The 26,917-nt window shown below is 47.8% G+C and overlaps 1 protein-coding gene across 3 annotated transcripts in view; it reads left to right on the top strand.

The window, feature by feature from the left end:
- The first annotated feature begins 212 nt into the window (after window positions 1-212).
- lsr (lipolysis stimulated lipoprotein receptor) overlaps window positions 213-26,917 on the top strand; it is a 51,878-nt gene continuing 25,173 nt past the window's right edge. Inside the window, exons 1-2 of one of the 3 annotated variants that reach the window (XM_059968310.1) lie at window positions 213-611; window positions 21,146-21,487. In XM_059968310.1, the coding sequence (XP_059824293.1) occupies window positions 569-611; window positions 21,146-21,487 (385 nt within the window). In that variant the 5' untranslated portion in view covers window positions 213-568. The remainder of the gene's footprint in view (window positions 612-21,145; window positions 21,488-26,917) is intronic. The other 2 variants (XM_059968307.1, XM_059968319.1) reach the window with 2 other exon arrangements.

The following is a 26,917-nucleotide window of genomic DNA, read 5'->3' on the forward strand; positions in this document are numbered from 1 at the left end:
AGAAATCAGTGGGTCAACTGCCTCGAAGGACTTTGAGCGGCCTGTTTAATGTTTAACGGAAGCGGGAGATTGGAGGGGCAGGAAGTTGGGTTGAGAGAGGCGTGTGTTGTTCAACTGGAAAATGCAAACACATACGTACAAATAAACCTGCCGGGCCGTTGGGAGAAACTACCAGCGTGAAAGGAGGCGGGGAGAAAGGGAGAGAGAGGTTTCGTTAGTGACAAAGGTTGCAAAACAGTTCCGAGCGCCAGGTTCCCCGTCCCAGCCCTGGGATTGTTCCATCGCACAGAGCAAGGGGTGCTCGGAAAGTTGAGGGCGTATCAACAGTCGGATGTGGGGAAGCGGAGGGGAGCTGATGATGGGTTGAGGAAGAAAAGGGGAGGACAGTAAGAGTGGGGCGTGAGGGCTGTTGAAAAAGAGGGGCTGGGACCTAACTCCGGAGGCAGGTGCACGCCCCTCTCTCCCTACCTGGGCTGGGTGGCCGGAGCCAGGTGCGGGATCCAGGTGACTGTGGGTTTCGTTCTCGGCTCGGAGAGGCGCCCACACACCGAGAGACCGGCAAACGGAGATGGGACTGCGGCTGGTGGCAGCCGCTCTCCTCGGGCTGGCAGGTAGGTGGGAGCTGTAGACACCACCACCCCAAAGGGACAGGAGGAGAAGTCAGAGCGGCAGGAAAGCGGCGTTCCTCGCTGGAACTGAGGATGGGGGGAGGGGAAGAAGGAAGCGAGGAAGGCAGAGGGGAACGATATAGAGGGGAAGGAAAGAGAAGGGGGAATGGGGGGTGAGAGGGAGGGAAGGAGGGGAAGGGAGAAATAGAAAAGGGAGGGAGAGATGAAACGGGAAAGCAGGATGAGGGAGGGAAAAAGGGGGGAGATGGGAAGTGGGTCGAGGAAAGGGAAGGTTAGAGGGGTGTGGGTGAAGGAGGGGGTGACAAGGGGGAAGGAGGAAATGAGGGTTAAGGGAAGGGGGAGTGTGGGAAATGGGGGGGAAGGACAGGAGGAGTGGTGGGAGAGAGGACAGAGGTAGAGGGTGCAGGAGAATGGGGAGAGGGTACAAGACAAAGAGATTGAAAGTGGGACAAGAAGTGGGGGACAGAAAGAGAGAGTGGGACGGGACGTGGGGGGGAGAGAGTGAGGGAGGGACGAGGTGTGGGGGGGGGAGTGAGAGAGGGATGGGACGTGGGGGGAGAGAGTGAGAGGGACGAGGTGTGGGGGGAGTGAGAGAAGGTCGAGGTGTGAGCGAGAGAGAGGGACAGGATGTGGGGGGAGAGAGAGTGAGAGAGGGACGGGACGTGGGGGGAGAGAGTGAGGGAGGGATGAGATGTGGGGGGGGGAGTGAGAGGGACGAGGTGTGGGGGGAGTGAGAGAGGGTCGAGGTGTGGGCGAGAGAGAGAGAGGGATGGGACGTGGGGGGGAGAGAGTGAGGGAGGGACGAGGTGTGGGGGGGAGTGAGAGAGGGACGTGACGTGGGGAGAGAGAGTGAGAGAGGGAAGGGACGTGGGGGGAAAGAGTGAGAAAGGGACGAGGTGTGGGGGGAGTGAGAGAGGGTCGAGGTGTGAGCGAGAGAGAGGGACAGGACGTGGGGGGAGAGAGTGAGGGAGGGACGAGGTGTGGGGGGGAGTGAGAGAGGGTCGAGGTGTGGGCGAGAGAGAGAGGGATGGGACGTGGGAGGGAGAGAGTGAGAGAGGAACGAGACGTGTGAGGGAGAGAGTGAGAGAGGGACGAGACGTGGGGGGAGAGAGTGAGAGAGGGACGAGACGTGGGGGGAGTGAGAGAGGGTCGAGGTGTGGACGAGAGAGAGAGGTTCGAGGTGTGGTCGAGAGAGTGGGAGAGGGGTGGTGTGGGGGGAGAGTGAGAGAGGGACAAGACGCAGGGGGAGAGAGAGAGGGTCGAGGTGTGGGGAGAGAGTGGGAGAGGGGTGAAGTGTGGGGGGAGAGTGAGAGAGGGACAAGACGCAGGGGGAGAGAGAGAGGGTCGAGGTGTGGGGAGAGAGTGGGAGGTTCGAGGTGGAGGGAGTGAGAGTGGGACAAGGGGTGTGGGGGAGAGAGAGAGACGGGACGTGGGAGGGAGAGAGTGAGAGAGGGACGAGACGTGGGAGGGAGAGAGTGAGAGAGGGACGAGACATGGGAGGAGAGAGTGAGAGAGGGACGAGACGTGGGGGGAGAGAGTGAGAGAGGGACGAGACGTGGGGGGAGTGAGAGAGGGTCGAGGTGTGGACGAGAGTGAGAGAGGTTCGAGGTGTGGTCGAGAGAGTGGGAGAGGGGTGAATGGGGAGATTGAGAGAGGGATGAGATGTGGGGGAGAGAGTGAGAGAGGGACAAGACGCAGGGGGAGAGAGAGAGGGTCGAGGTGTGGGGAGAGTGGGAGGTTCGAGGTGTCGGAGGGAGTGAGAGTGGGACAAGGGGTGTGGGGGAGAGTGAGAGAGGGACGAGACGTGGGGGAGAGAGAGAGAGGGATGAGACGTGGGGGGGAGAGAGAGGGACGAGGTGTGGGGGGAGTGAGAGAGGGTCGAGGTGTGGGGAGAGAGAGAGGGATGAGACGTGGGGTGAGAGAGTGGGAGAGGGACGAGGTGTTGGAGGGAGTGAAAGTGGGACAAGGGGTGTGGGGGTGAGAGAGTGGGACAAGAGGTGTTGGTGGGAGAGAGTGGGATGATATATGTGGGACTTGGGGGCAAGTGGTGGTGAGGAGAGGGGGTTGTGGGAAAGTGGGGCAAGAAGTGAGAGAAGTGTCAGGATGTGGAGATAAGCTGGAGAGGGAGAAAGGTGAACAGGTGGGGAAGAGTAAGGTAGAGGGAGTAGTGATTGAGTGAGGTGGACAAGGGATGAGTTTTTTGAGAGTGCAATGTGGGGTGTTGGGGTAAGGACGTGGGTGAGGGTCCTTACCTGAGGTAGGGAGTTAACGGGGGGGGGGGGGGGGGGGAGGAGAGAACAAATTTCACTTCACATGCCAGTGATCATAAACTTGACTCTGAAAGTGAGGGAGAGGCAAAGTTCTGGAGGGAGTGCATGACAGAAAAGGATGGAGGGAGGAGCCAGTGGGTGAGGGTAAGATAAGTAGAATGAGAGAATTTGAAGGGAGAGTGTCAGGGGAGATTGCAGAGGTCGAGGGCAGGAGGGATAGCCTCTACAGATTCCTTTCTCGTAATTTGTACCTCGATCAGTGTACGTGAGTGGTCAGTGTTCTGGCTTCTGTTTAATGTGCAATTGTCTGGTGAATGATCTGAACAAAAAGATTAGAGTGTGCAGAGCTCTCTGGCCCTGGTTAATACCTGGTTGAGCTTGCAGCTCTCATCGAACAGCAGAGGCTGTAATTTGGAAAATTACTGCAAAGGTATTTGACTATGTAAGAGAGACATTATAATGCAGCTCGGCTTACCCCATCTGAAATACTGGGTACAGTTTTGCTCTCATACTTCACCATGTTAGTCATAGAATAGTGGACAGGCCCTTTGGCCCATCCAGTCCATGCTTGCCTGATCTTCTGCCTAGTCCCATTTACCTATGATCTCTAGTCCTAGTCCCACCCAACCTGAGGGGAAAAAGCCAGCATGCATTCACCCTACCGCTATGCCTCATGATTTTGTGCAGCTCATTCTCCTGCGCTCCAGGGAATAAAATGCTAACTTACCCAACCTGAGTTCAGAGCTGTTCACCATAACTAGTTCCATGACCAAATGAGTGGGGTTCTTTTATTTTAAACTGACTTCCTTAAGTACAAATAGAATTTTATAAAATGATGAGAGGCATAAGGTTTACCCCATGGTCAAAATGTTTGATACCACAGGGCATGCATTTAAGGTGAGGAGGGAAAAATTTAAAGGAGATGTGTGGGACTAGTTTTTCTTTTACACAGAGGGCTGCTGGAATCTGCTCCCAGGGTTGGTGGAGATATGACAGAGGCATTTAAAGCTCTTAGATAGTGTTGTGTCCTGTACAGTTCCTGGTCTGTGTTTCCTCTTTAACCTGTGTTGCAGTTCTGTGGGTCACCTGCAATTAACTTTCCATTGCTGGCACCTGCTGGGGGGCTATTTAAAAACAAGATATTCCCCCCCCTTCCCCCTTCCCTCCCCCTCTCCCCCTCCTCTGTTCTGCAGCCAGCACTACCACACCACACATCACCCTTATTCCCTTTACCTCAACTTTAACAATAAAAAAACCTCTTGTTTGTAATTCCTGTCGTGGCCTGACTCCTTTGTGTTACTTCCTGAGAGAAGAGGTTGTGACATAATGGGGACGCATCCAATTTTTTTTATATTTTGAAAGGATGTTGTGTTTGTCCCGAGATTTTTCTTGCGGCGTACAGGCCTTTTCGTTTGTTATGTCGTTTTGTGGTGAGCTGTTGCTTTGACATTTATTTCCCTTTTGGTACAGCTGCTGCTGGGTGAATTGAATTGACTTTATTTCTTACCATCCTTCACATACACACGGAGTAAAAATCTTTAAGTTATGTGTCCGTCTAAATGTGCAATGTGCAACTTACAGTGATTTGTAATAAGTAGTATGTACAACAGAACAGGCAATATAGCTTAGAAATACAATTGTACCAGTGTGAATCATTCAGTCAGATGTCCTGGTGGAAGAAGCTGTTCCGGAGCCTGTTGTCCTGGCTTTTATGCTGCGGTACCGTTACCTGGATGGTAACAGCTGGAGCAGTTTGTGGTTGGGATGACTCGGGTCCCCAATGATCCTTCAGGCTCTTTCTTTGCACCTGTCTCTGTAAATGTCCTGAATATGGGAAGTTCACATCTGCAGATGCGCTGGGTTGTCCGCACCACTCTCTGCAGAGTCCTGCGATTGAGGGAGGTACAGTTCCCATACCAGGCAGTGATGCAGCCGGTCAGGATGCTCTCAATTGTGCCCCTGCAGAAAGTCCTTGGAATTTGGGGACCCACACCAAACTTCTTCAACCGTCTGAGGTGAAAGAGGCCCGACTGTATTGTGCTTTCTTTCACCACACAACCGATATGTCCAGACCACGTGAGATCCTCGGTGATGTGGATGCCGAGGAACTTAAAGCAGTTCACCCTCTCAACCCCAGATCCATTGATGCCAATAAGGATTGGCCTGTCTCCATTCCTCCTGGAGTCCACAACCAGCTCCTTTGTTTTTGCCACATTGATGGAGAAATTGCTTTCTTGACACCCTGTCAGTATGGTTGTTTAAGCATTATTATGCTAATTAATGCATGAGTACCCCAGTTAGCTGGGGGAGTGTTCCAGCTGGACTGATAAATCAGTTCTCCTATGGTTCATTCCTTTATTATTCTGCCCTTATAGTTTTTGAGTTAATTCTGGGTAGAGACTTGTTCTGTGGTGGGGGGGGGGGGTGGGGTGGGAGGGAGACTTTCTGTACTGCATGACCATTAGCCTGATGGCCTATGCTTCCAGAAGTTTTGCTTTTAAAGTTACCTTTTGCCCGGTATACCTCAGAAGATGGGTAGGATAGAGCAAAGGCTACGGGTGGGGGGGGGGGGGTTTGCTCATTTGTACATTTATTTATATCTTCACTTATTGTGTAACATTTAGATTAGCACTCAACGGCCATACTCACTTTGCACTTTGTGCACTGGCACACTTGGTTAGTGTTGTTTTGTGTTAAACGTCGCATTTGTATGTTAGTGCTGACCCCTGTACTTGGTCAATACTTTAATGTAGTGTAGGATGTGGCATCTCTTGGAGAGTTTATTAAACAACCTTCTGTGGAGCTTCTTGAGCCGTTTACAAAAGATCAACTTTTGCAGCTGGCATCTCATTACAAAATTGAGCTTTCCGGTAGTGGAAAATGGTCCTCGGAAGTGTTGATGGACGCTGGGGTTCTTAAGGTTAGTTCAATTCCCACCCGGTGCCCAAACCTACTCCTTTATCAGAAGCTGCCATTGAGTTGAGGCTGAAGGAGATGGCACTGCAAGAGAATCAGTTATAGGAGAGGCACAAGGAATGATTGTTAAGGGAGCACCAATTGCATTCAGAACGTGAGTGTTTCCTTAAGGAGTTAAGAGTTTAAGAAGGCGCACGAATCTGATATTTCTGTACTTGATGTAGGTAGCCATATTAAGTTAGTTCCACCATTTGGAGGGAAGGATGTCGAGATAAACCTCTCTCATTTTGAATGGGCGGCTCCAACTTCAAATTGCCCTGAACATGTCTGGACTCTGTTTTTGTGCAGTGTTTTGAAAAGTAAGGCTTGGGAAGACTGCTCTGCTCTAAGCATTGAAAAGAGCTTAGATTATGATGAGGTCAAGGCGGCTATGTTGAAATCTGACGAGTTCCTGAGGCTTATCGCCAGCGCTTTAGGAGTTATTGTAACCTTGACCTGCAAGTGTTATGGTCAGTTTGTCCGAGAGGAAAAGGGACTGTTCAACCAGTGATGTTTAGCTCAACAAGCAGAAACTAAAGAACAATTTAGTCAGCTTGAGGAATTTAAGAGCTATCTGCCTGATGTCTGTTTACTAATGAGCAAAAGGCATTAACCCGTGAGATCGCTGTCGTATTGGCAGATGAAGTGGTCTGAACCCACAAGCAGCAAGTCAAGTTAACAGGTAAAGGCTTATCCCATCAGGTGTGATCTGTAAAACCTTTACCCCTCCGCCTCACCCTCAGCTAAGATTTTACATCTGAGAATGCCACAGCTGACCCTGTGTGTTTCCACCATAAGAAGCCCAGTCAACCAATGGCTAAATGTTCAGTTCTTAATAAGAAGCAGAGATCGGTGAAGCCAGTGTTGGAGTGTGCAACCTACTCCTGGGCCCTGTGGTGCAGGAGGGCTCAGATGAGTTTGGACTGACTTCCCCGGACACCTTTTCCGTTTGTGTTGCTGCTCCTGTAATGTCTGAGAATGATCAAAGCGAGTGCCAGAGGTCTGATATTGCCCTTTGTGACACTTTTATGGCCAAAGGTGATGCAGATCTAGCAGGGTTTGACCGTGTTCCCCTCTCGTGAACAGCTAGTGCTTGTACAGAAAAGCGACCCTTCTGTCTCCTCTGTTTAAGGAGTTGGTCTCAGCGGAAACAATTGCAGAGGCCTCCTGTGGCTATTTCATTAGCAGTGGAGTGTTAGGGAGAAAGGGGACTCCTCCATGAATGTCCATTCAGCGTGACTGGAGTAGTGTTTATCAAATTATTGCTGATGTTTACCGGCCTGATGTAATGTCTTCAGATTGTGGTTGTGCCTTGCTGGTCATTTAGACACTAGGAAAGCTCTTGATTATGTGCTTAGGCATTTCCCCTGGCCTGCATCGAGGCCTGATGTGGCCCAGTACTTTAGGTCATGCCTGGTGTGTCAGGTTACTGAAAGCCTAATCAAAAGATCTCTGTTGTTCCCCTATACCCTATCCCTGCCACTGGGGAGCCTTCTGAAGGAATCTTAGTTGGTCCTCTTCCCCATGTCAGTACTTGCTGACCATTTATGTGTGCAGCTACTCGATTTCCTGAAGCTGTCCCGTTGTGTAAAATTCAACTTCCACCACTTCCAAAACGCTGACTGAATTTTTCACAGTATTTGGCTTACTGAAGGTTGTCCAGGCTGACCAAGGGTCAACTTTTGCATCTCGCCTCCTCTTCTAAGTGCTAATGCAGTTATCCATCCAGCATTGTACCTCGTCTGCTTACTATTCAGAATCTCAGGGGGCGCTTGAAAGATTTAATTAAAGCATCAAGTCAATGTTGTGTGCCTACTGGGAGGGATTTTGGGGTGATGACATTCCCCTTCTTCTGATGGGGGTGACTCGGAAATCCCTCTGTTTCCGTCCAGCTGTGGCCACACTCTGAGAGGGCCTTTGAAACTACTGAAAGAGAAATGGCTGGCTGACAAACCTTCTCCTACTAACCTGTCGGATTATGGTGTCTTTCACTTTAAGCTTAATAGAACATGTGAGCTGGCTAGAGAAAGCTTGAAGGCAGCTCAGGAAAAGATGAAAACTTGGTACGATAGGAAGGCTAAACACAGGTTTTTCTCCAGGGGGCCTAGTGCTTGTCCTACCGCCACGGCCTGTCTTTGCCTTCCAGGCTCGGTACAGTGGGCCGTATGTGATCGATTGCAGAGTTGCTGCTCTGACTGCTCGGTAAAGGCACCTTACAATGACCGGAAACACACAGTGTCCTCAAGGTTAAACCTGTGGCTGTGCTGAGGTCTCCACCTGCAGGTGGTGAGGGAAATGTTGGTGCTATTTCTAAAGGTGTAGGTTGCCAAATTCTAAAATCCTGGCTGAAATTGACCTTCCTGAGTGCTTTGATATTGTTCGGATAATCACTCAGAATTCGGCTCTCTTCTCTGATAGTCCATCTTGTACTAATGCATTTCAGCACAACGTTGTTGTGGGGTAATGCTGCCCCTATCAATCAACATCCATACGAGGTAAATAGACCCTGTTAAGTGTCAGCATTGGCATAAGGAAGTAAATTACATGTAGGAGTATGGTGTAGCTGAACCCAGCTCAAGTTCCTGGAGTTCCCCTTGTCTTTCGGTTGTTAAATCAGATGGTTCAGTACGTTTTTGCACAGACTTTCACAAGCATGAGGAATGCGGTGGAGTTACGGGAAACTTTGCCACATCTGTAGAAGGGACAGGGTGCTAGCAGATGCCCTTTCAAGGGTGTAAGTGTACCTGGCATCTGCTCACGCCCTATATCTTTATCGAACATTCTGTAAGCTTTATTGGGGCAGCTTTAGGTTGCCTCAGAGCCCAGCCTGTGCTTCCTCTAATCTGCGCTGCAGTTCCCTAGGGCACCTGCATTTACACTTTTGTTGCTGGCTCTGGTTGGGGACTGCTTTAAAAGAAGCCACTCCCAAGCCCACACTTTCTCCCTTCCTCATTCTGCAGTCAGCACATGTCACCCTTTTCCCCTTTACCTTAGTTTTAACTTAATAAATATCTTTTCTTTGTAATTCCTGTTGTGGTCTGACTCCTTGGTGTTACTTCCTGAGATACGAGGTTGTAACAGGCAGGCACATGGATGTATGGGCAGTGGAGGAATGTCAACATTGTGCAGGCAGAAGGAATTAGTTTAGTTAGGTGTTTAATTTCCCCGCACATCTCCCTTGACTTACTGACTCTCATACATAATGCTTGCCTTTATTTGTCAAGGCGTTGAATGCATGAGTCGGGAAGTTATGTGTAGCTGTAGGTGACTTTCATCAGGCCGCATGGACCATTGTTCTGGGCGTCCCATTACAGGAAGGGTGTGGGAGCTTTGGAGAAGGTGCACAGATTTTAGCAGGATGCCACCTAAGTGGAGGTTTGAATTGAGTTGACTTTATTTCTTACATCCTTCACATACACATGGAGTAAAAATCTTTAAATTATGTGTCCGTTTAAATTTGCAATGTGCAACTTACAGTGATTTGTAATAAGTAGTATGTACAACAGAACAGGCAATATAGCTTAGAAATACAATTGTACCAGTGTGAATCATTCAGTCAGATGTCCTGGTGGAAGAAGCTGTCCCGGAGCCTGTTATCCTGGCTTTTATGCTGCGGTACCGTTACCTGGATGGCAGCAGCTGGAGCAGTTTGTGGTTGGGGTGACTTTGTTCATAAAGCTGTGATATGACTTCCAAACTCTTATACATGCTGCCTTGACTATTAGAGGACATGAGCTTCCAGGAGAGGTTGAACACACATGGGGTGTTTTCCTTGGAGTGACAGAGACTGAGGGGAGGCCTGGTTAGGTCGCATCTGGAGTATTGCAGCCTTCTATGTGCCCGGCCAATGGGGCCAGTTTAAATGGCTCTGTTAGAGGAGTCAAACTATGCTACCATACTGCCCCATGGTAGATAGACACTTTATTGATCCCAAGGGAAATTCCAGTGTCACAGAAGCATTACAAGTGGATGCTTGTGGAACAAAGTTCCCTACGGAAAATATTGGCAATTCCGGACAATGTTTCTCACCCTCTGCGTGCCACCTTGGCTGAACAGAGGAGCACGTTTAGTAATAGACTAAGACAACTGCGCTGCTTCAAAGAGTGTTTTCTGAGGTCATTCTTACCCTCGGCCATTAGGCTCTATAAAGAGTCAACCCCCAGCCGGGGAAGTGATGAGACCCACCCCCCCCCCCCGGGTTATACTGATTGTGGTAACTTATTTTTTATTCTTTCTGCTTCTCTTCTAATATTTATGTCTCTACACTTGTAATGCTACTGTGACACTGTCATTTCCTTTGGAATCAATAAAATGTCTATCTATCTTGCGCTGGCACGATAGCGTAGTGGTCAGCACAACGCTTTCCAGCACAGTTGGCCTGGGTTCAATTCCTGACGCTGGCTGTAAGGAGTTTGTATGTTCTCCTTGGGTTTCCTCCCACAGTCCAAAGACATAGCAATTGGTAGGGGGTCATTGTAAGTTGTCCCGTGATTGGGCTAAGGTGAAATGCGAGATGGCTCAAAGGATCAGAAGGGCTGTGTCTCCATAAATAAATATATCTATCTATTCAGATCTGGTCGCCCCGTTACAGGAACAATGTGGAGGCTTTGGAGAGTGTGCAGAAGAGGTTCACCAGGATGGTGCCTGCATTAGAGGGTTTGTGTTACAAGGAGAGACTGGACAAACTTGTTTTTTTCCTCTCTAGAACAGCGGAGGCAGAGGGGGAGTCATGAGTGTGCTGGGCAAGGAGGGATATGGACCCATTGTATAGGTGGAAGGGGTTAGTTTTTTTAAACAGGTGTGGGGAGAGGTGGATGGGGCAATGGTGGAAGCAGACGCAGGCGAGGATTGTTTTAAGGCTTTTAGATGGCACGTGAATTGGCAGGGATTGGCGGGATGTGAATCAGAAGAGATTTAGTTTAACTTGGTATCGTGCCCAGCCAGTTCCTGTGCTGTTCCTCTGCAGTTCCTCTGCACAAGGTCGATTTTTGTCTGGAAATGGAAGGTACACAAATATTTCTTGATATGGTAATCACGCCTTCACAGTATTATAACAAACAACTTCAAAAACACACGGGACATAAGAAAGTGAACAGAGAGAGCGGAAACTAGGCTTGTCTATTGGAACAGATGCTTATTAAATCTTCTGAATTTAATAATAAAATGAGAGTTTACTTGTATGTACAGGTGTCTGTACCCTGGAATGCCTCAAGTGGGAAAGTCTGACAGGCTGGGCTTTGATGTGTGCAGTTTAGGGGAGTGAGAGGGGACTGAATGGTATTGGTTTATACTGTCACGTGTACTGAGATGCAGTGAAATGCTTATCTTCCATACTGTTCTTAAAGATCAGATTATTACAACACTACACTGAGGAAGAACAAGTAAAACCATAACAGAATAAAGTGTAACCGCTTCAGAGAAACTGCAGTGCAGGTGGTCAATAATGTGCAAGATCATGATGAGGTAGGTTATAAGGTCAAGGGGGTCCATTCAGGAGTCCAATAACAGTGGGGCAGAGGCTGTCCTTGAGCCTGGTGGTACATGCTTTCAGGCTTTTGTGTCTTCTGCCCCATGGGAAAGGGTGAGAAGAGAGAATGTGGTGGGTGGGATCTTTGATTATGCTGGCTGCTTTACTGTGGCAGTGGGAAGTGTTGACAGAGTCCATGGAGGGGGGCCTGGGTTCCATGATGCACTGAGCTGTGTCCACAACTCTCTGCAGTTTCCCCAGATCACGGGCAGAGCAGGTGCCATACGTACCAAGTCACGATGCATCAGACAGGATGTTTTCTATGGTGCATGAATAAAATCTGGTGAGGGTCAAATTTCTTTAGCCTCCTGAGGAGCACCGAGCCTGTCCTATTTGTCCATGTTTGGCCAACCTCCTCCACTTCCTTTGGCAGCTTGTTCCAAACACCCAGCACCCTCTGCATGGAAATAAAAGCCCCTCCAATCCCTTGTATATCTCTCCCCTCTCGCCTTAAACCTGCACCCTCTAGTTCCTGATTCTCCAATCCCAGGGAAACAGGTTGTTATTGTTCTCCCTATCTCTGCCCTTCATGATTTTAAACACCTAGATCTAGGCGTTTTTGTACATCAGTCAATGAAAGCAAGCATGCAGGTACAGCAGGTAGTGAAGAAAGCTAATGGCATGCTGGTCTTTATAACAAGAAGAATTGAGTATAGGAGTAAAGAGGTCCTTCTGCAGCTGTACAGGGCCCTGGTGAGACCCCACCTGGAGTATTGTGTGCAGTTTTGGTCTCCAAATTTGAGGAAGGACATTCTTGCTATTGAGGGAGTGTAGCGTAGGTTCACAAGGTTAATTCCCAGAATGGCGGGACTGTCATACGTTGAAAGATTGGAGCGACTGGGCTTGTATACACTGGAATTTAGAAGGATGAGAGGGAATCTGATTGAAACATATAAGATTATTAAGGGATTGCACACACTGGAGGCAGGAAGCATGTTCCCACTGATGGGTGAGTCCAGAACTAGAGGCCACAGTTTAAGAATAAGGGGTAGGCCATTTAGAACAGAGATGCAGAAAAACTTTTTCACCCAGGGAGTGGTGGATATGTGGAATGCTCTGCCCCAGAAGGCAGTGGAGGCCAAGTTTCTGGATGCATCCAAGAGAGAGTTAGATAGAGCTCTTATTGATAGCGGGGTCAAGGGATATGGGGAGAGGGCAGGTACGGGGTACTGATTGTGTATGATCAGCCATGATCACAGTGAATGGTGGTGCTGGCTAGAAGGGCCGAATGGCCTACTCCTGCACCTACTGTCTATTGTCTTGTGCATTCTGAGGAATAATGTCTTTTTCTCCCAGAGGGTTGTGGGGGTCTGGAATGCACTGCCTCGGAAGGCAGTGGAGGCCAATTCACTGGATGCTTTCAAGAAGGAGCTAGATAGGTATCTTATGGATAGGGGAATCAAGGGATATGGGGACAAGGCAGAAACCGGGTATTGATAGTAGATGATCAGCCATGATCTCAAGATGGCAGTGCAGGCTCAAAGGGCCGAATGGTCTACTTCTGCACCTATTGTCTATTGTCTATAATATCGCAGCCTGCCCATCTCTCCCTGTAACCCCTGGTATCTTCCTCATAAATCTTTCTTGCACCTTTTACTCATTAATAATGTCCTTCCTGTAACAGGGTGAGCAGGACTCTACACATTACTGCCAAGCAAGGAGCATCGAATTGAAAATTTAGTGGCTGTAAAGGTATCATATCTCTGGAGTTTTATTGTTGTACATTGACTTCTAAAATGGAAAGATTTTAGCTAGATGTTCGGCCACATAGAGTATATTGTACATTTATGGTTGACCCCATTACAGGAAGGGTGTGGAGGCTTTGGAGGGGGTGCAGAATAGGTTCTGCCTGGATTAAGGGGCATGAGTTGCAAGGAGAGGTTGGATAAACTTCGGTTGTTTTCTCTGGAGGCTGAGGGGAGACATGGTAGAAGTTTGTGAAATTATCAGTTATGGTTAAGAAGGCATATAGCATGCTTAGGCCATTGAGTACAAGAGAAAGGAAGTCACGCTGCAGCTGTGTGAAACTTTGGTCAGGCTGCACTTGGAGGATTGCATGCAGTTCTGGTTGCCCCATTACAGGAAGGGTTGGAGGCTTCGGAGAGGGTGTAGAAGTTGTTTGCTGGGCATTTGATAGTAGAGATTGGACAAATTTCGGTTGTTTTCTCTGGAGTAGCGGAGGCTCGGGAGAATTAATAGAAGATTATGAGAGGAATTGATAGAATAACACACACAAAATGCTGGGAAATCTCAGCAAGTCAGGCAGCATCTATGGTAAAATATAAACAGCTGATGTGTAGCTCAGGTCAGCATGAATGAGCTGGGCTGAATGGCCTGTTTCCCTGTTGTCTCAGTTGATGATACCACGGATCCATAATGATTGCAATGTTTAAGAGGCATTCAGACACAGGCAGGAACAGAAGGTTTATCTGCAGGCAAATGGGATTAGTTGGAGGCACAAGGGACTATAGATCCCAGAATCTGGAGCAGCAGGCAGTCTGCTGGAGGGGCTCAGAGCAGCATCTGTTTTGGAGGGGGGGGGGATGGTGGTTAGAGCGAGGAATTGTCAGCACTTCAGCTCGAGACCTGATGGACACTTGGTCCTGATGCGGTGACTCGACCTGAAGCGTCGACGGTTCCATCCCTCCCACAGATACTGCTCGACCCGCTGCGACCCTCCAGCTGTTGGAACTGGTAAGACTGTGGTCAGCACTGACATGATGGGCTGAAGGGCCTGTCTCTGTGCTGTTGTTTGAGTCTTGGTCTCCTTACTCAAGAAAGAATGTATGGAGAGAAAGCAGGTACAGGGTTCTGAGTTGGATGATCAGCCATGATCATACTGAATGGCGGTGCAGGCTCGAAGAGCCAAATGGCCTCCTCCTGCACCTATTTTCCATATTTCTATGTTTCTAATGTACCTGTCTTCTTGCTGACGTGCCGTGCGTGTGTTTTGGTTTTCTGCGACATGCCACAGGAAACTCTTTGCTCCTCCTGCTGGAGCTTTTCTTTTTCTGACACTTTTCTAACGATGCCAGGAATGTCTTTGCCTCGTCTTGTGACTCTGTTGGGCAAGTTTCAGCATTCTGAGTCACTATTTTTAAGACTGTCTGCAATCCACACTTGCTCCACCCTGCTAACTTGACTCTGACGTGGGAAGTTCCAAATGGGAGGGTTGGATTAACATCAGAAAATTGCACTGAGAGTCCCCTCTGCATAAGAGAGAGTGTGATTGCCCTGGAGAGAGATCAAAGGATGTCTACCAACTTAGAACTTGCCCTTCTAATTAACTAATTAAACTATTAATTAAAAGCCAAATTAAATTAACCCCTTCTGCTGGACAACGTCCCTATTCAGAATCAGGTGCAATATGACTGGCGAATGTAGTGAAATTTGTTGTAGTAGTGAAAACTGTAAATTGCAATAAACAGAAGCAGTGTGTGTGATATATATTATACACATGCACATTTTTGCACTCCTTATTTTACTTCTACATATATAAATAAACATGAGAAAAAGATAGTGGGATAGTGTTCATGGGTTCATTGTCCATTCAGAAATCTGGTGGCAGAGGGGAAGATACTGTTCCTGAAATGTTGAGTGTGTGTGTCTTCAGGCTCCTGTACCACCACCTTGATGATAGCAATGAGAAGAGGGCATGCTGGGGGTCCTTAATGATGGATGCTGCTCTTTTGAGGCATCGCCTTTTGAAGGTTTCCTTGACGCCTGGGAGGCTGGGTGCCTGCGATGGAGCTGGCTGAGTTTACAACGTCCTGCAGCTTTTTTCCCCAATCCTGTGTGGTGGCCTCTCCATATCAGACGGCGACAAGTTAGCATGCTCGTGCTTTCTTTGTAATTGCATCAGCATAGATCTTCAGAGATGTTGCCCCCCCAGGAACCTGAAACTGCTCACTGCTGATCCCTCAGTGAGGACTGTGTGGTCCCTCGACTTCTCCTTCTTGAATTCCACAGTCAGTTCCTTGGTCGCAGCCGTTGAGTGCAAGTTTGTTGTTGCAACACCACAACCAGCTGATCTATCTTGCACCTGTACATCTTCTCATCAGCATCTGAAATTCTGCCATAAATGGTTGTGTCGTTGGCACAATAATAAATGGCGTTTGAGCTGTGCCCAGCCACAGAATCATGGGTGTAGAGTGGGCTAATCACAGAACCTTGAGGAGCAGCATGTGCAAAATGCTGAAGGAACTCTGAAATGTTATCACTAAATAGCGGTCTGACTTAAGTACAGGTCTCCCCCGCTATCCGAAGGTAGAGCGTTCCTGTGAAAGTGTTTATAAGCCGAAATATCACAAAGCGAAGAAGCAGTTACCATTTATTAATATGGGAAAAATTTGTGAGTGTTCCCAGACCCAAAAAACAGCCTACAAATTCATGCCAAAATAAAACCTGAAATAACAGTAATGATATGATAAATACACAGCCTCTATGAAGTAAAAATACTTCTCTGTAATGTCTAGCGTAGCAAAAATCTCACTACTTAGCGCTACTAGCATAGCGGAAGCAGTCTCATACCAAATAACAAATCATACCAAATACCACATAAAAATACGCAGTCTATATAAAGTAGAAATAATGTATGTACTGTACAATGTAGTTTTACTTGAGTCGGGAAGACAGCAAGCACACTGATGATGGTGTGTTAGGCTGAGTCGTCGGAGGGTGGGTGCACAGAACACAATGGGAAGTGTTTTCTTATCAATGCCTTTAAGTGGCCTCGGATTTTCTGAATGGTTCACTAGTAGAGGCCTAAGGACAGCATCACCAGTGGCATTAATCATAGGCATTAGGGTAAACCTGTCCTTCGATGCCTTGTGTCCCTTAGCCTGCTTTTCTTCTATTGAAATAAATGTCTTGCTCGGAACTTTTCGGCAGCTTCAGTATCAGCCGAAGCACTCTCTCCAGTAAATGTTATACTACAAAGCTGCCCTCGCCTCAGAAACTGATCAAACCACCCATGACTACCTTTAAATTCCACTTTCGCAACGCTTTCATCACCATCGTCCAGTACTTCCTATTTCAGCTTATTAAAAAGACTGACTGATTTCTCCTTAAGTATAAGATAACGGACACCACGCTTTGTACACCCATCAATCCACACAAGCAATAGACTTTCCATTTTATCCATTATTGGACGCTGACTAAGAGAGACCACTTTGCTATGAGCAGAACCAACAGTAACATGGGCAGCTTTCGAGAGTCTTTTTCTCTGCGTACGCATAGTGCAAATGGTTCAATGCGCGGACAATGTCCTTACTTTGTTCACCACGATTGAAACGTTGAATTATGTCTAGTTTTATGCTAAGTATAACACCCTTACAAGCTTTCTTAGGCTTTTCCGATACCTTCGAACTCACCTTGCTAACGGATGCACAGGATTAATCGACATAAAGCACAGATGCTCACAGACACGTGTTTAAGCAATGGTGGCTGGAATGCAGTTCCGGGGGAGAAGCTGCCTTCTTTCGTGAGTTGCCTGTTTTTCGTAACAGTGAAAACACCTTCTGTTAGCGAAAACAGGTAACTAATGTAGTTCTTTTGTAGCAGTGAGGTGACATAAAGCGAACGTTTGAAAACTGGTGGCCACCTATTGTCCAAGTGATCCAAGGCCCAGCGGCGAGCCAGTGAGATTGCACCCTCTGCGGACCTGCAGTGGATCCAAATCCTTGCTTAGGCAGGAGGCGATTCTAGCCATCTCCAACCTCTCAAAGCACCTGCATCACAGTAGATGTGAGTACCACTGGACAACAGTTGTTGAGGTAGCTCATCTGCTCTTGAGAATGGGGAGAATTCGTCCACTATCTGCAAATCCTTTTGCCAAAGAGTTTCTTAAGCATCTCTTTCGTATCTACCTTCAACACCACCCCTGGCAGTGCATTCCAGGCACTCTGTATAAATATAAAAAAACTTACCCCTCACATCTCCTTTGATTACCCCTTCTCTCCACATTAAATGCATCCCCTCTGGTATTAGACAATTTGACTCTGAGGGTGGGGAAAGATACCGACTGTCTATCTTTCCCTCACACACCTCTCATAAGATCCTATCAGACTCCCTCAGCCTCCACCACTCCAGAGAAAACAACCCATTTGTCCTGACGAAGGGTCTCGGCCCGAAACGTTGACAGCGCTTCTCTCTATAGATGCTGCCTGGCCTGCTGCGTTTCACCAGCATTTTGTGTGTGTTGCTTGTCCTGGATGATGACTGGATTGGAGGAATTCAGCTGTGGGCTGAAATTTGACAGGCTGTTTTCTCTGGAGAGAATGGGACTTGAGCGGTGACCTGCAGAGATGTACAAGATTATGAAAATCAAAGGTAGATAGAAACATTTTCCCCCTGTGGGCGAGGGCAGAAGTTTAAGGTGAAGGGACGTTTGAAAAGGAACCTGAGGGGTAAGTTTTCTTTTTATAGAGAGTGGCTGATGTCTTGAACATGTTGTCCGAGGAAGTGCTGGAGTATGGTGCTATCACTGTGTTTAGATGACATTTTAGATGGGCACCAAGTCAAGTTTACTGTCAGATGTACAAGTCCGTGTGTTTACAGGTGCAGTGGAAAATCTTACTTGCAACAGCATCAAAGACACAGCATTCACAGGGAAAACTTAAATTACACCCATTTTTGCAAGAAAACACAATATGAACAGAAAGCAATTTGTAGCGCAAAGTGGTTCTAGAGTCGATACACTGATTAGGGTTGTGCCAGTTGGTTCAAGAACTGAATGGCTGAAGGGAAACGGCTGTTACTGATGCGGGACTTCAGGCTTCTGTACCTCCTGCCCAATGGAAGCTGCAGGAAGATGGTGTGGTCCACAAGGTGGAGATATTTAATGATAGATGTTGCCTTCTTGAGCCAGCACCTCCTGTAGATAATACCAATGGTGGGGAGGGACGTGCCTGTGGTGTATTGGGATGAGTCCACTCCCCTCTGCAGCTCCTTACATTTTCGAGTTGCTGTACCAGACCGTGATGGAACCAGTCAGGCAAGGAATAGAAGGATACAGCACTAATGCAAGAAAATAGGATTAGTGCAGACGCAGAAGGTTAGCATGGAGATGATGGGCCAAAGGGCGTGTTTCGGAGCTATATAACTCGTTGACTCTAACCTCCGAGTCTGTATTCGGGAGGACGAGAGACTGCATGTAGACACAGGGCATCGGTGTTCATTGTGTGTGGAGTGGGGTAAAGAAGTGGGGACTGTTAATACAACTCCTGTTTCTATACCCCCCCCACACCTTAAATGGTGGGGGTCTTAGTGATGCTTTGGGGAGAGCCGCAGCCTCACAAATCTGGTTCTGATCTCGGTGTGTGTGTGTGTGTGTGTCTGTGTCTCTGTGTGTGTGTGCGTGTGCGTGTGCGTGTGTGAGTGTGTGTGTGTGTGTGTGTGAGCTCTGAGAGGAGAGAGACTGACAGAAACAGAGATGGGGAGAGGGACTGGGCCAAGAAGACTGTGTGAGAGGGGGTTGATGGAGAGAGTGGGGAAAAGAAGACAGAGGAAAAAGAGAGATAAAGAGATGGAAAGGAGAGGGATTTGAATTTTTAGTTTTTCACACTTTACAATTTTTCCTGTTTTTTTGTGCTCTTCTGTGGGGGGATAAGAGGAGCACATGATTCACAAATAAAAAGTCTTAGTTAAATTGCTGAAAATCCCTGGTTGTAATACTCATTTATGTGAACAAAGGGTTTGGGGTTTAATGCTTTTGCAAGGCACTTTATGTACTTTGAGCTTTGAAATTGCTTTTCCCAGAGCGTAGTGAATCTGTGGAATTTTATGTTAAGCGAAGCAGTAGAGGCTGTCTCATTAGCTACAGTCAATGGCCACTTTAGTGGGTACGACCTGTACCTTTTTAAAAAAAAAGTGGCCACTAAGTATTTGCTCATGGTCTCCTGCTACTGTAGCCTATCCGCAACAAGATTCAACGTGCGTTCAGAGATGCTCTTCCGTACTCCACGTTTGAATGCGTACTTATTTGAGTTACTGTCACTTTCCTGCCAGTTTGAACCAGTCTGGCCATTCTCCTCCGACCTCGTTCATTAATAAGACATATTTGCCCACAGACCTGCCCCACGCTGAATGTTCTTGTTTTATTTTTCACACCATTCTTTGTAAACCTCTTGCATGAAAATCCCAAGAGAATTTGCAATTTCTGAGATAGTCAAACCACCCCTCTGGCCGCAGTACACCCCGTTCATGGTGAAAGTCACTTATATCACATTTCATCCTCATTCTGATGTTTGGTCTGAACAACAGCTGAACCTCTTGACCGTGTCTGCATGCTTTTATACATTCAGTTGCTGCCACGTGATAGGCTGATTAGATATTTGCATTAATGTACAGGTGTACCTAATAAAGCGGCCACTGAGTGTATATTAAATACATAGTATAAATGGTTCTCAAGTTGGCGGTCAGTGGTGAGCAGAGTGTCACAGGAGTCAATACTGGCCCCACAGCTGTTCACAATATACATCAGTAATTTGTTTGAGGGAACAGAGTAGAAATTAAATTTATTTAATCCACAGTTGGATTTTTGCATAGCAAGGGAATTGCAGGTTCTGGGAAAAAGGAAGGTAGCTGGAGATGGGTCAATAGTCAGATCAGCCATGATCTTTTTGAATGCTGGAACAGGCTTGTCAGAGCAGATGGCGAACTCCTCCTCCTATATCTTCATATGTTCTCAAAGCTCTGACATTTCCCTCTAACCAGAGGATACACTTAGTTAGGCCCTGGGGATTTATCCTACTTTGTGCATTCCCAAGACCACCTTTACCTCTTGCTTTCATAGTTTGTGTGTATTTCAGGATGTCACTGTTATCTGCTCTGATTGGGCTTCTGTGGCCTCCTCCATGGTGAATACAGACATCAGTTGTGGAGTTGAATTTAGGAGCCGAGAGGTAATGGTGCAGATATATAGGACCCTGGTCAGACCCCACTTGGAGTACTGTGCTCAGTTCTGGTTGCCTCACCACAGGAAGGATGTGGAAACCACAGAAAGGGTGCAGAGGAGATTTACAAGGATGTCTCCTGGATTGGAGAGCTGACCTTTTGAGAATAAGTTGAGTGAACTCGGCCTTTTCTCCTTGGAGTGACGGAGGATGAGAGGTGTCCTGACAGAGGTGAATAAGGTATTGAGGCATTGATCGTGTGGATAGTCAGAGGCTTTTTCCCAGGGCTGAAATGGTTGCCACAAGAGGACACAGGTTTAAGGTGCTGGGGAGTGGGTACAGAGGAGATGTCAGGGGTGTTTTTTTTACACAGAGAGTGGTGAGTGTGTGGAATGAGCTGCCGGCGATGGTGGTGGAGGCGGATACGATCGGGTCTTTTAAGAGACTTTTGGATAGGTACATGGAGCTTAGAAAAATAGAGGGCTATAGGTAAGCCTAGTAATTTCTAAGGTAGGGACATGTTCGGCACAACTTTGTGGGCCGAAGGGCCTGTATTGTGCTGTAGGTTTTCTATGTTTCTGTGAAACTCTCTTTTCAGACCTTGTCTCAGGATTCAGGGAATGGATTTAGGATGGAGATGAGGGGAAAATGTTTTCTCCCCAAGAGAGTGATGAATCTGTGGAATTCTCTGCCTGAGGAAGTAGTAGTGGCAGGCTCGGTAATTATATTTCAGACATAGTGAGGTATTTTTTTTGAAGGGGATTTAAGGATTCTGGGGAAAAGGCAGGTTGGTGGGGCTGAGTCCACAGCCCATGAGTGATCTCATTTAATGCCGACTCTGATTCTGTTCTCCCTCTCCCTTGCTCCTAGGCCTCTCTGCAGCGATCCAGGTGACGACTCCGGATCCGTGGAAGGTGGCACTCCTCTTCCAGCCAGTCGTGCTGAAGTGCCAGTACGATACCTCGGCTACCCAGCCGCCCACCGTGGTTTGGAAGTACAAGTCGTTCTGCCGGGACCGGGTGGCGGACGCCTTCAACCCCAGCAGTTCTGCCAACCAGGTCAATGACCAGTTGCAGCAGGCCGACCCCAACTACAACCCGTACGTGGACTGCCCCGACGCCTCTCGTACTGTGAGGATCGTGGCCTCCAAGATGGGCAAAGCCGTCACGTTGGACAACTACTACCAGGGCAGGAAGATCACCATCACAGGCGGTGAGTTTTTTAAAATTTAGAGGTAAAGTATAGTAACAGGCCTTTCCGGCCTAACAAGCCCACACTGCCAAATTGCTATCCTACTAACCCATCCATCCGCCTGTGGAATATGTGAGGAAAGCAGAGCACCCTGTGGAAACCCAAGTGGTCACGGGGAAACAGACAGTGGCGGTTAACTTGACTTACACAGGAGGTGTTGAAAATGGGGGGTGGTAGGGGAGATTATTACCAGGGAAGGAGAAGGTGGGGTGGGGTGGGGGGTAGGTTGGTGAGATTTAGTGGGAGATGCCATCGAGAATTGTAGGGATTTGCGGGGTGACTACTACCGGGGTAGAAAACTCACTGTCACTGGGGTGGGGTTGGGGAATTTGGGCAAGTTAACTGGAGTTACGTGGGGGGAGGTGTTGAAAATTACAGAGGGCAGGGGTGTGGTGGGGATGACTACTGCCAGGCTAGAAAGATCACCTACATAGGGTTTGGAGGGGCCTGGGTGAGTTAACCAGGCTTACACGGGAGGTGTTGTTGAAAATTGTTTGTGGGAAGGGGGTGGTTTAGTGGCAGGGAATGGTGGGGGTGACTTGAGCCAGGATCAAAAGATTACAGTCATGGGGCAGGGAGGGGTGTGAGTTGGTGAGACTACAAGGGTGGCATTGTTGACAGAGGAGAAGGCTGTCAAAAATTACAGATGTTGAAAGGGTGGAGGTGATAGTAGAAAGACTTCGAAAGGCTTTGCTACTTTTTTTAAAATACTGTATATATAAGCACAAAGTTTATCTAGTGAGTACAATTTCCTAACAAAAGCATAAATACAGTACTTTATACCAGGAGTTCCCAAGCTGCGGTCCATGGACCCCTTGGTTAATGGTAAGGCTCCATGGTGGGGAAAAAGGCTGGGGACCCCTGCATACTGCCTGACCTACTGAGTTCCCCCAGCTTTTTGTAGTGTTGCATAAAATTTCCAGCATCTGCAGAATCTCTTGTTTATAAAACAATCACGAATGCATAGAACACACTATTTACAGTTTCAGGTTAAAACATCATTGTTACTGTGGCGCTGTCTGTCTGTAATTAAGTTTCTTATAGCCTGCGTGTGTCCATGTGAGGATGCTCCTCACCTGGATTCACCTCGTGCCTCCTTGTATACCAGTCCCCTCACTGTGGAAGCTCCATAAGGCAGGAGTCAGATTGACAGAGATGGTGTGCAAAGTTCTGACTCGGTTCCACCTATCTGCCTTTTCCCCACAACCCTTAACTCCCCTGCTTAGCAAAAATCTATCTGACTGTATTTTAAATTGATTTAATAGAGCAGCCTCTACTGCTTCCCTCGGCAGGAAATTCCACCGATTCTCTGCTCTCTGGGAAAACCAGTTTCAAGCTTGAAGTAAATTTATTATTAAAGTACGTATATGTTACCATGTACTGTCTTGTAATTCATCTTCTTTGAGGAAAAAAAATCAATTCAATAGAATTTACAAAGCCTATCCATAAGTAGATAAAGACTGACAAATAATGTGTGAAAGAAAGCAAACTGTGCAAATAAAATTAATACTGACTGCGGGAATTGTAAAGAGTTTTTCAAAGTGGGTCATTAGGTTGTTGAATCAGCTCAGAGTTAAACTGAATGAAATTATCCATGCTGGTTCAGGAGCCTGGTAGTTGTAGGGTAATGACTGTTGTTGAACCTGCTGGGGTGGGACGCAAGGCTCCTGTGCCTCCTGCCCAATGGCATTAGCAAGAACGGCCTTGGATGGAGGGGGTCTTCGATGACGGACGTCGCTGTCTTGTGGCAGAGCTCCATGTAAGTGTGTTCAGTGGTGGGGAGGGCTTTGCCTGCAATGGACTGGACTGTATCCACCACCTCCTGTAGGCTTTTCCATTCCGGGGCATCGGTGTTTCCGGACCATACCATGACACAACCAGTCAGGATAGCCTTCACTGTGCGTCTGTAGAAGTGTTGGTGACATGCCACATCTGAGAAAGTTGAAGCACTGTCATACCTTCTTTATGATGACGCTTAAGTACTGGTCGCGGGACAGATCCTCTGATATGTCAATGCCAAGGAATTTAAAGCTAATGACCCTCTCCACCTCTGATCCCCTCTCATGGACTTCTGGTTTCTTCCCCAAAGTATTTACTTTGGCAGTAAACATAATCATTGTGTATCTTTTTATTATGGGTGGGGTTTAAGGAATTGAGGGGCAGCAAGGTATGTTTGTGCCAATAAAATTTTTCAGCGTACCATCGGTTTGTCACTCCAGCATCTAGGAGTTGTCCCTCTGGGTTAGGGTGCAGGTGGTGGTTTGGTAAGGCACTGGAAAAAATGGTTCAGTCAGCGGATGGAAGGTGAATTATAAATGTTCTGTTATAGGGGTAGAAATGGAGGGGAAGCGGGGCCGAAATGGACACTCCCAATAGTTCAAATGGGACGCTGCACTGGTATGGTGGTTAATGTGTCGCTATTACAGCTGGGGAAATCAGAGTTAGTTCAGTCCCAGCGTTCTCTGAAAAAAGTTTGTACGTCGCGTGCGTGCGTGTGTATGCGTGTGTCTCCGTTTCCGTCAGGTGCACATTCCAAAGACATTTTGTGAGTAGACTGGTGTTAAGGTCGGTGGGTTGCAGGCCAGTGTGGCTCATTAGGCTGGAAGGAGCTGTACCACACAGAATCTCTAAATAAATAAATAAATAAACAACTGAGAAAGTGGGTCATGGAATGACCGAGGAAATTTAACCTCAGACAGTTGTGAGGTGATGGTGGCATCCGTTAGTCTCGCAAGACCATTCACAGATCGCCTGGAATGGTTTCCAGGGCGCAGGCCTGGGCAGGTTTGTATGGAAGACAGGCAATTGCCCATGCTGCAAGTCTCCCCTTTCCACAACACCGATGTTGTCCAAGGGAAAGGCAAGGGCCGATACAGCTTGGCACTGGTGTCATCGCAGGAGTTGCCAGGACGAGGTTGAAGGCAACGTTGGACTTCCTCAGGGACTCCAGCTCCGGATTTGTCCTCAGGGTTTACTCCCGAAGCCTTTCCCATGAGTGGGTATGGCCGCAAGGCAGCGGAGGTTTGAAATCAGAGTTGTCCCTCTCTTAGATGGACTGCCTTCCCAGGCTGATGAGCTCCATCTATCCGAATGTGAGGTAATACCACTTGGGAAAATCATATAACAGTGAACGCTGTGCAACAAAGAGATGCAGGGTACCTGGTTCCCTGGAAGTGGTGACAGACATAGACAGGGCGGTGAAGAAGGTGTTTGGCACACTGGCCTTCATCAGTCAGGGCACTGACTTCAGGGGTTGGGACATCACATTGCAGTTGCACAAGACGTTGGTGAGACTGCACTTGGAGTATCGTACGTGGTTCTGGTTTCCCGGCGATGGGAAGGATGTCGTGAAGCTGGAGAGGGAAAGATTCATTGGGACTGGAGGGCTTGAGTTGTAAGGACAGACTGGGGTTGTTTTTCCCTGGAGCGAAGGAGGTTGAGAGCTGATCTTATAGAGGTTTATCAAATCATGAGGGGCAGAGATAAGGTGGATGATCACAGTCTTTTTCCCTAAGGTAGGGGAGTCTGAATCTAGAGGAACAGATTTAAAGTGAGAATGGAAAGATTTAGAATGGGCAGGTTTTTTACGTAGAGGGTGATGGGTATGTGGAACAATTACCAGAGGAAATAGAGGCAGGTACAATTAGAATGCTTAATGAATAGGAAAGGTTTAGAGGATGTGGGCCAAATGCAGGGAAATGGGACGAGCTTTGAGCCAGTTGGGCTGAAGGGCCTGTTTCTGAGCGAGTTGTAAATTCCACAGCAAGGGAGAGAGCTGGTGAGAGTGAGGGGCACGGCAAGAGAGAGACATGACAGAGAGAAGGAAGGGGGAGGGGGAAGAGAGCCTCTCTCTGCAGCTGTGAGACATTTATCTAGCCATCTCCAACTTCTCCCAAGCCTCCTCCAATAATCGACCTTTGTAATCAAGAAGGCTGTCAAGCAGCACATGTTCGACTCTGCCTGGAGAGTGAGTCTGCCACTGGCACCTCTTCATGCCAAGTGAGCTGACTGCAACCGAACACTTCTCCATTCCTCCTTCTCAGAGAGAATTCCCAGTTCTCCCTAATCCCCGAGGAGCTGATGAATCAGTGTCTGCTAATTCTTGTCCTGGCTGATTTTTATCCGTCCACAAATGGAAATCTCCTCCTCCTCCTCTTGAAACACTCTGTGCTGTTCAGTTCAACAACCTCTCTCCTAAAGTTTATCTCGAGGATTCGGAATACTTTCCCTTGACACTGACTCTCGAATTTCGACTGGCGCCCAAAACAAGATCCTGTGACTTACTTAGGCTGTAACAGAGAGGGATGTCGTAAGCACTGCTGTCAGCATCGGTGGAGTGAGTTACAGAAGGCAAGTAGAAAGTGAATGCCATGCGGTCGCACTGCTCCACTGGCAGGCAGGTCAGCGAGCACAGAAGCAGGCCTTTCCATCTGTCAAGTTTGTGATCTTCTGCCTGGTCCAGGCTACCTGCCCCTGGATCGCCGTACACCTCTCATTCATAAACCTCTCACCTTCCTTCAAAGTTACAATAGACCTCGTCTACACCACTTCTGCTGGCAGCTCGTCCACACTCTCACTAACCCTCAGACTCCCCTTCACCTTCTACCCTAAACTATAATCTCTTGATCTAGTCTCACCCAACCTGAGGGGGAAAAAACTTGCAGGTATTCACTGTATCTATCCCCTTCATAACTTTAAGATGTCTCCAGTGAATAAAGTCCAACCTATTCGATCTGTCCCGATAACTGGGGACCTCAAGCCCCAGCAACGTCCTTGTCTTTCAAGAGGAGCAGAGTGAACTCCATATATTGTTTCCAGTTTTAGTCACTCTGTTTTGGGAAAGATTGTCAAGCTGGAGAGGGTGCAGAAGGGATTTATGAGGATGCTGCCTGGACAAGAGGCCTGAGTTATAGGGAGAGGTTGGTCACACTGGCTCTTTATTCCCTGAAATGCAGAAGAAAGAATTGTGACCTCAGGGAAGTTTATAAAACCATGAGAGGTATGGATAAGATGGATGGTCATTGCCCTTTCCCCAAGGCTAGTGAGTCCAAAACCAGAGGGCAGAGATACAAGGAAAAGAGGGAAGAGGTTTAAAAGAGACCTGAGAGGTAACCTCTTTATGCAGAGGGTAGTAGGGACCAGGAATGAGCTGACAGAAGAGGTGGCAGCATTTAAGAGGCACTTGGATAGGAGAGAGGCTTGGCGGATTATGGGTTGAACGCAGGCAACTGAGACTAGCAGGGAAGATGCAGTGGTCAGCATGGACCAGATGGGCTGAAAGGCCTGTTTCTACACTGAAGAACCCTGTTACTAAACAAGGACAGCTCACTAGTGGTGACTCATTACTAGTTAACTTGCCTCTCCCGATTACCCGTAATATACCTCTGTCGG

The sequence above is a fragment of the Hypanus sabinus genome, chromosome 1 (genome assembly GCF_030144855.1).
Source record: "Hypanus sabinus isolate sHypSab1 chromosome 1, sHypSab1.hap1, whole genome shotgun sequence".
NCBI lineage: Eukaryota > Metazoa > Chordata > Chondrichthyes > Myliobatiformes > Dasyatidae > Hypanus > Hypanus sabinus.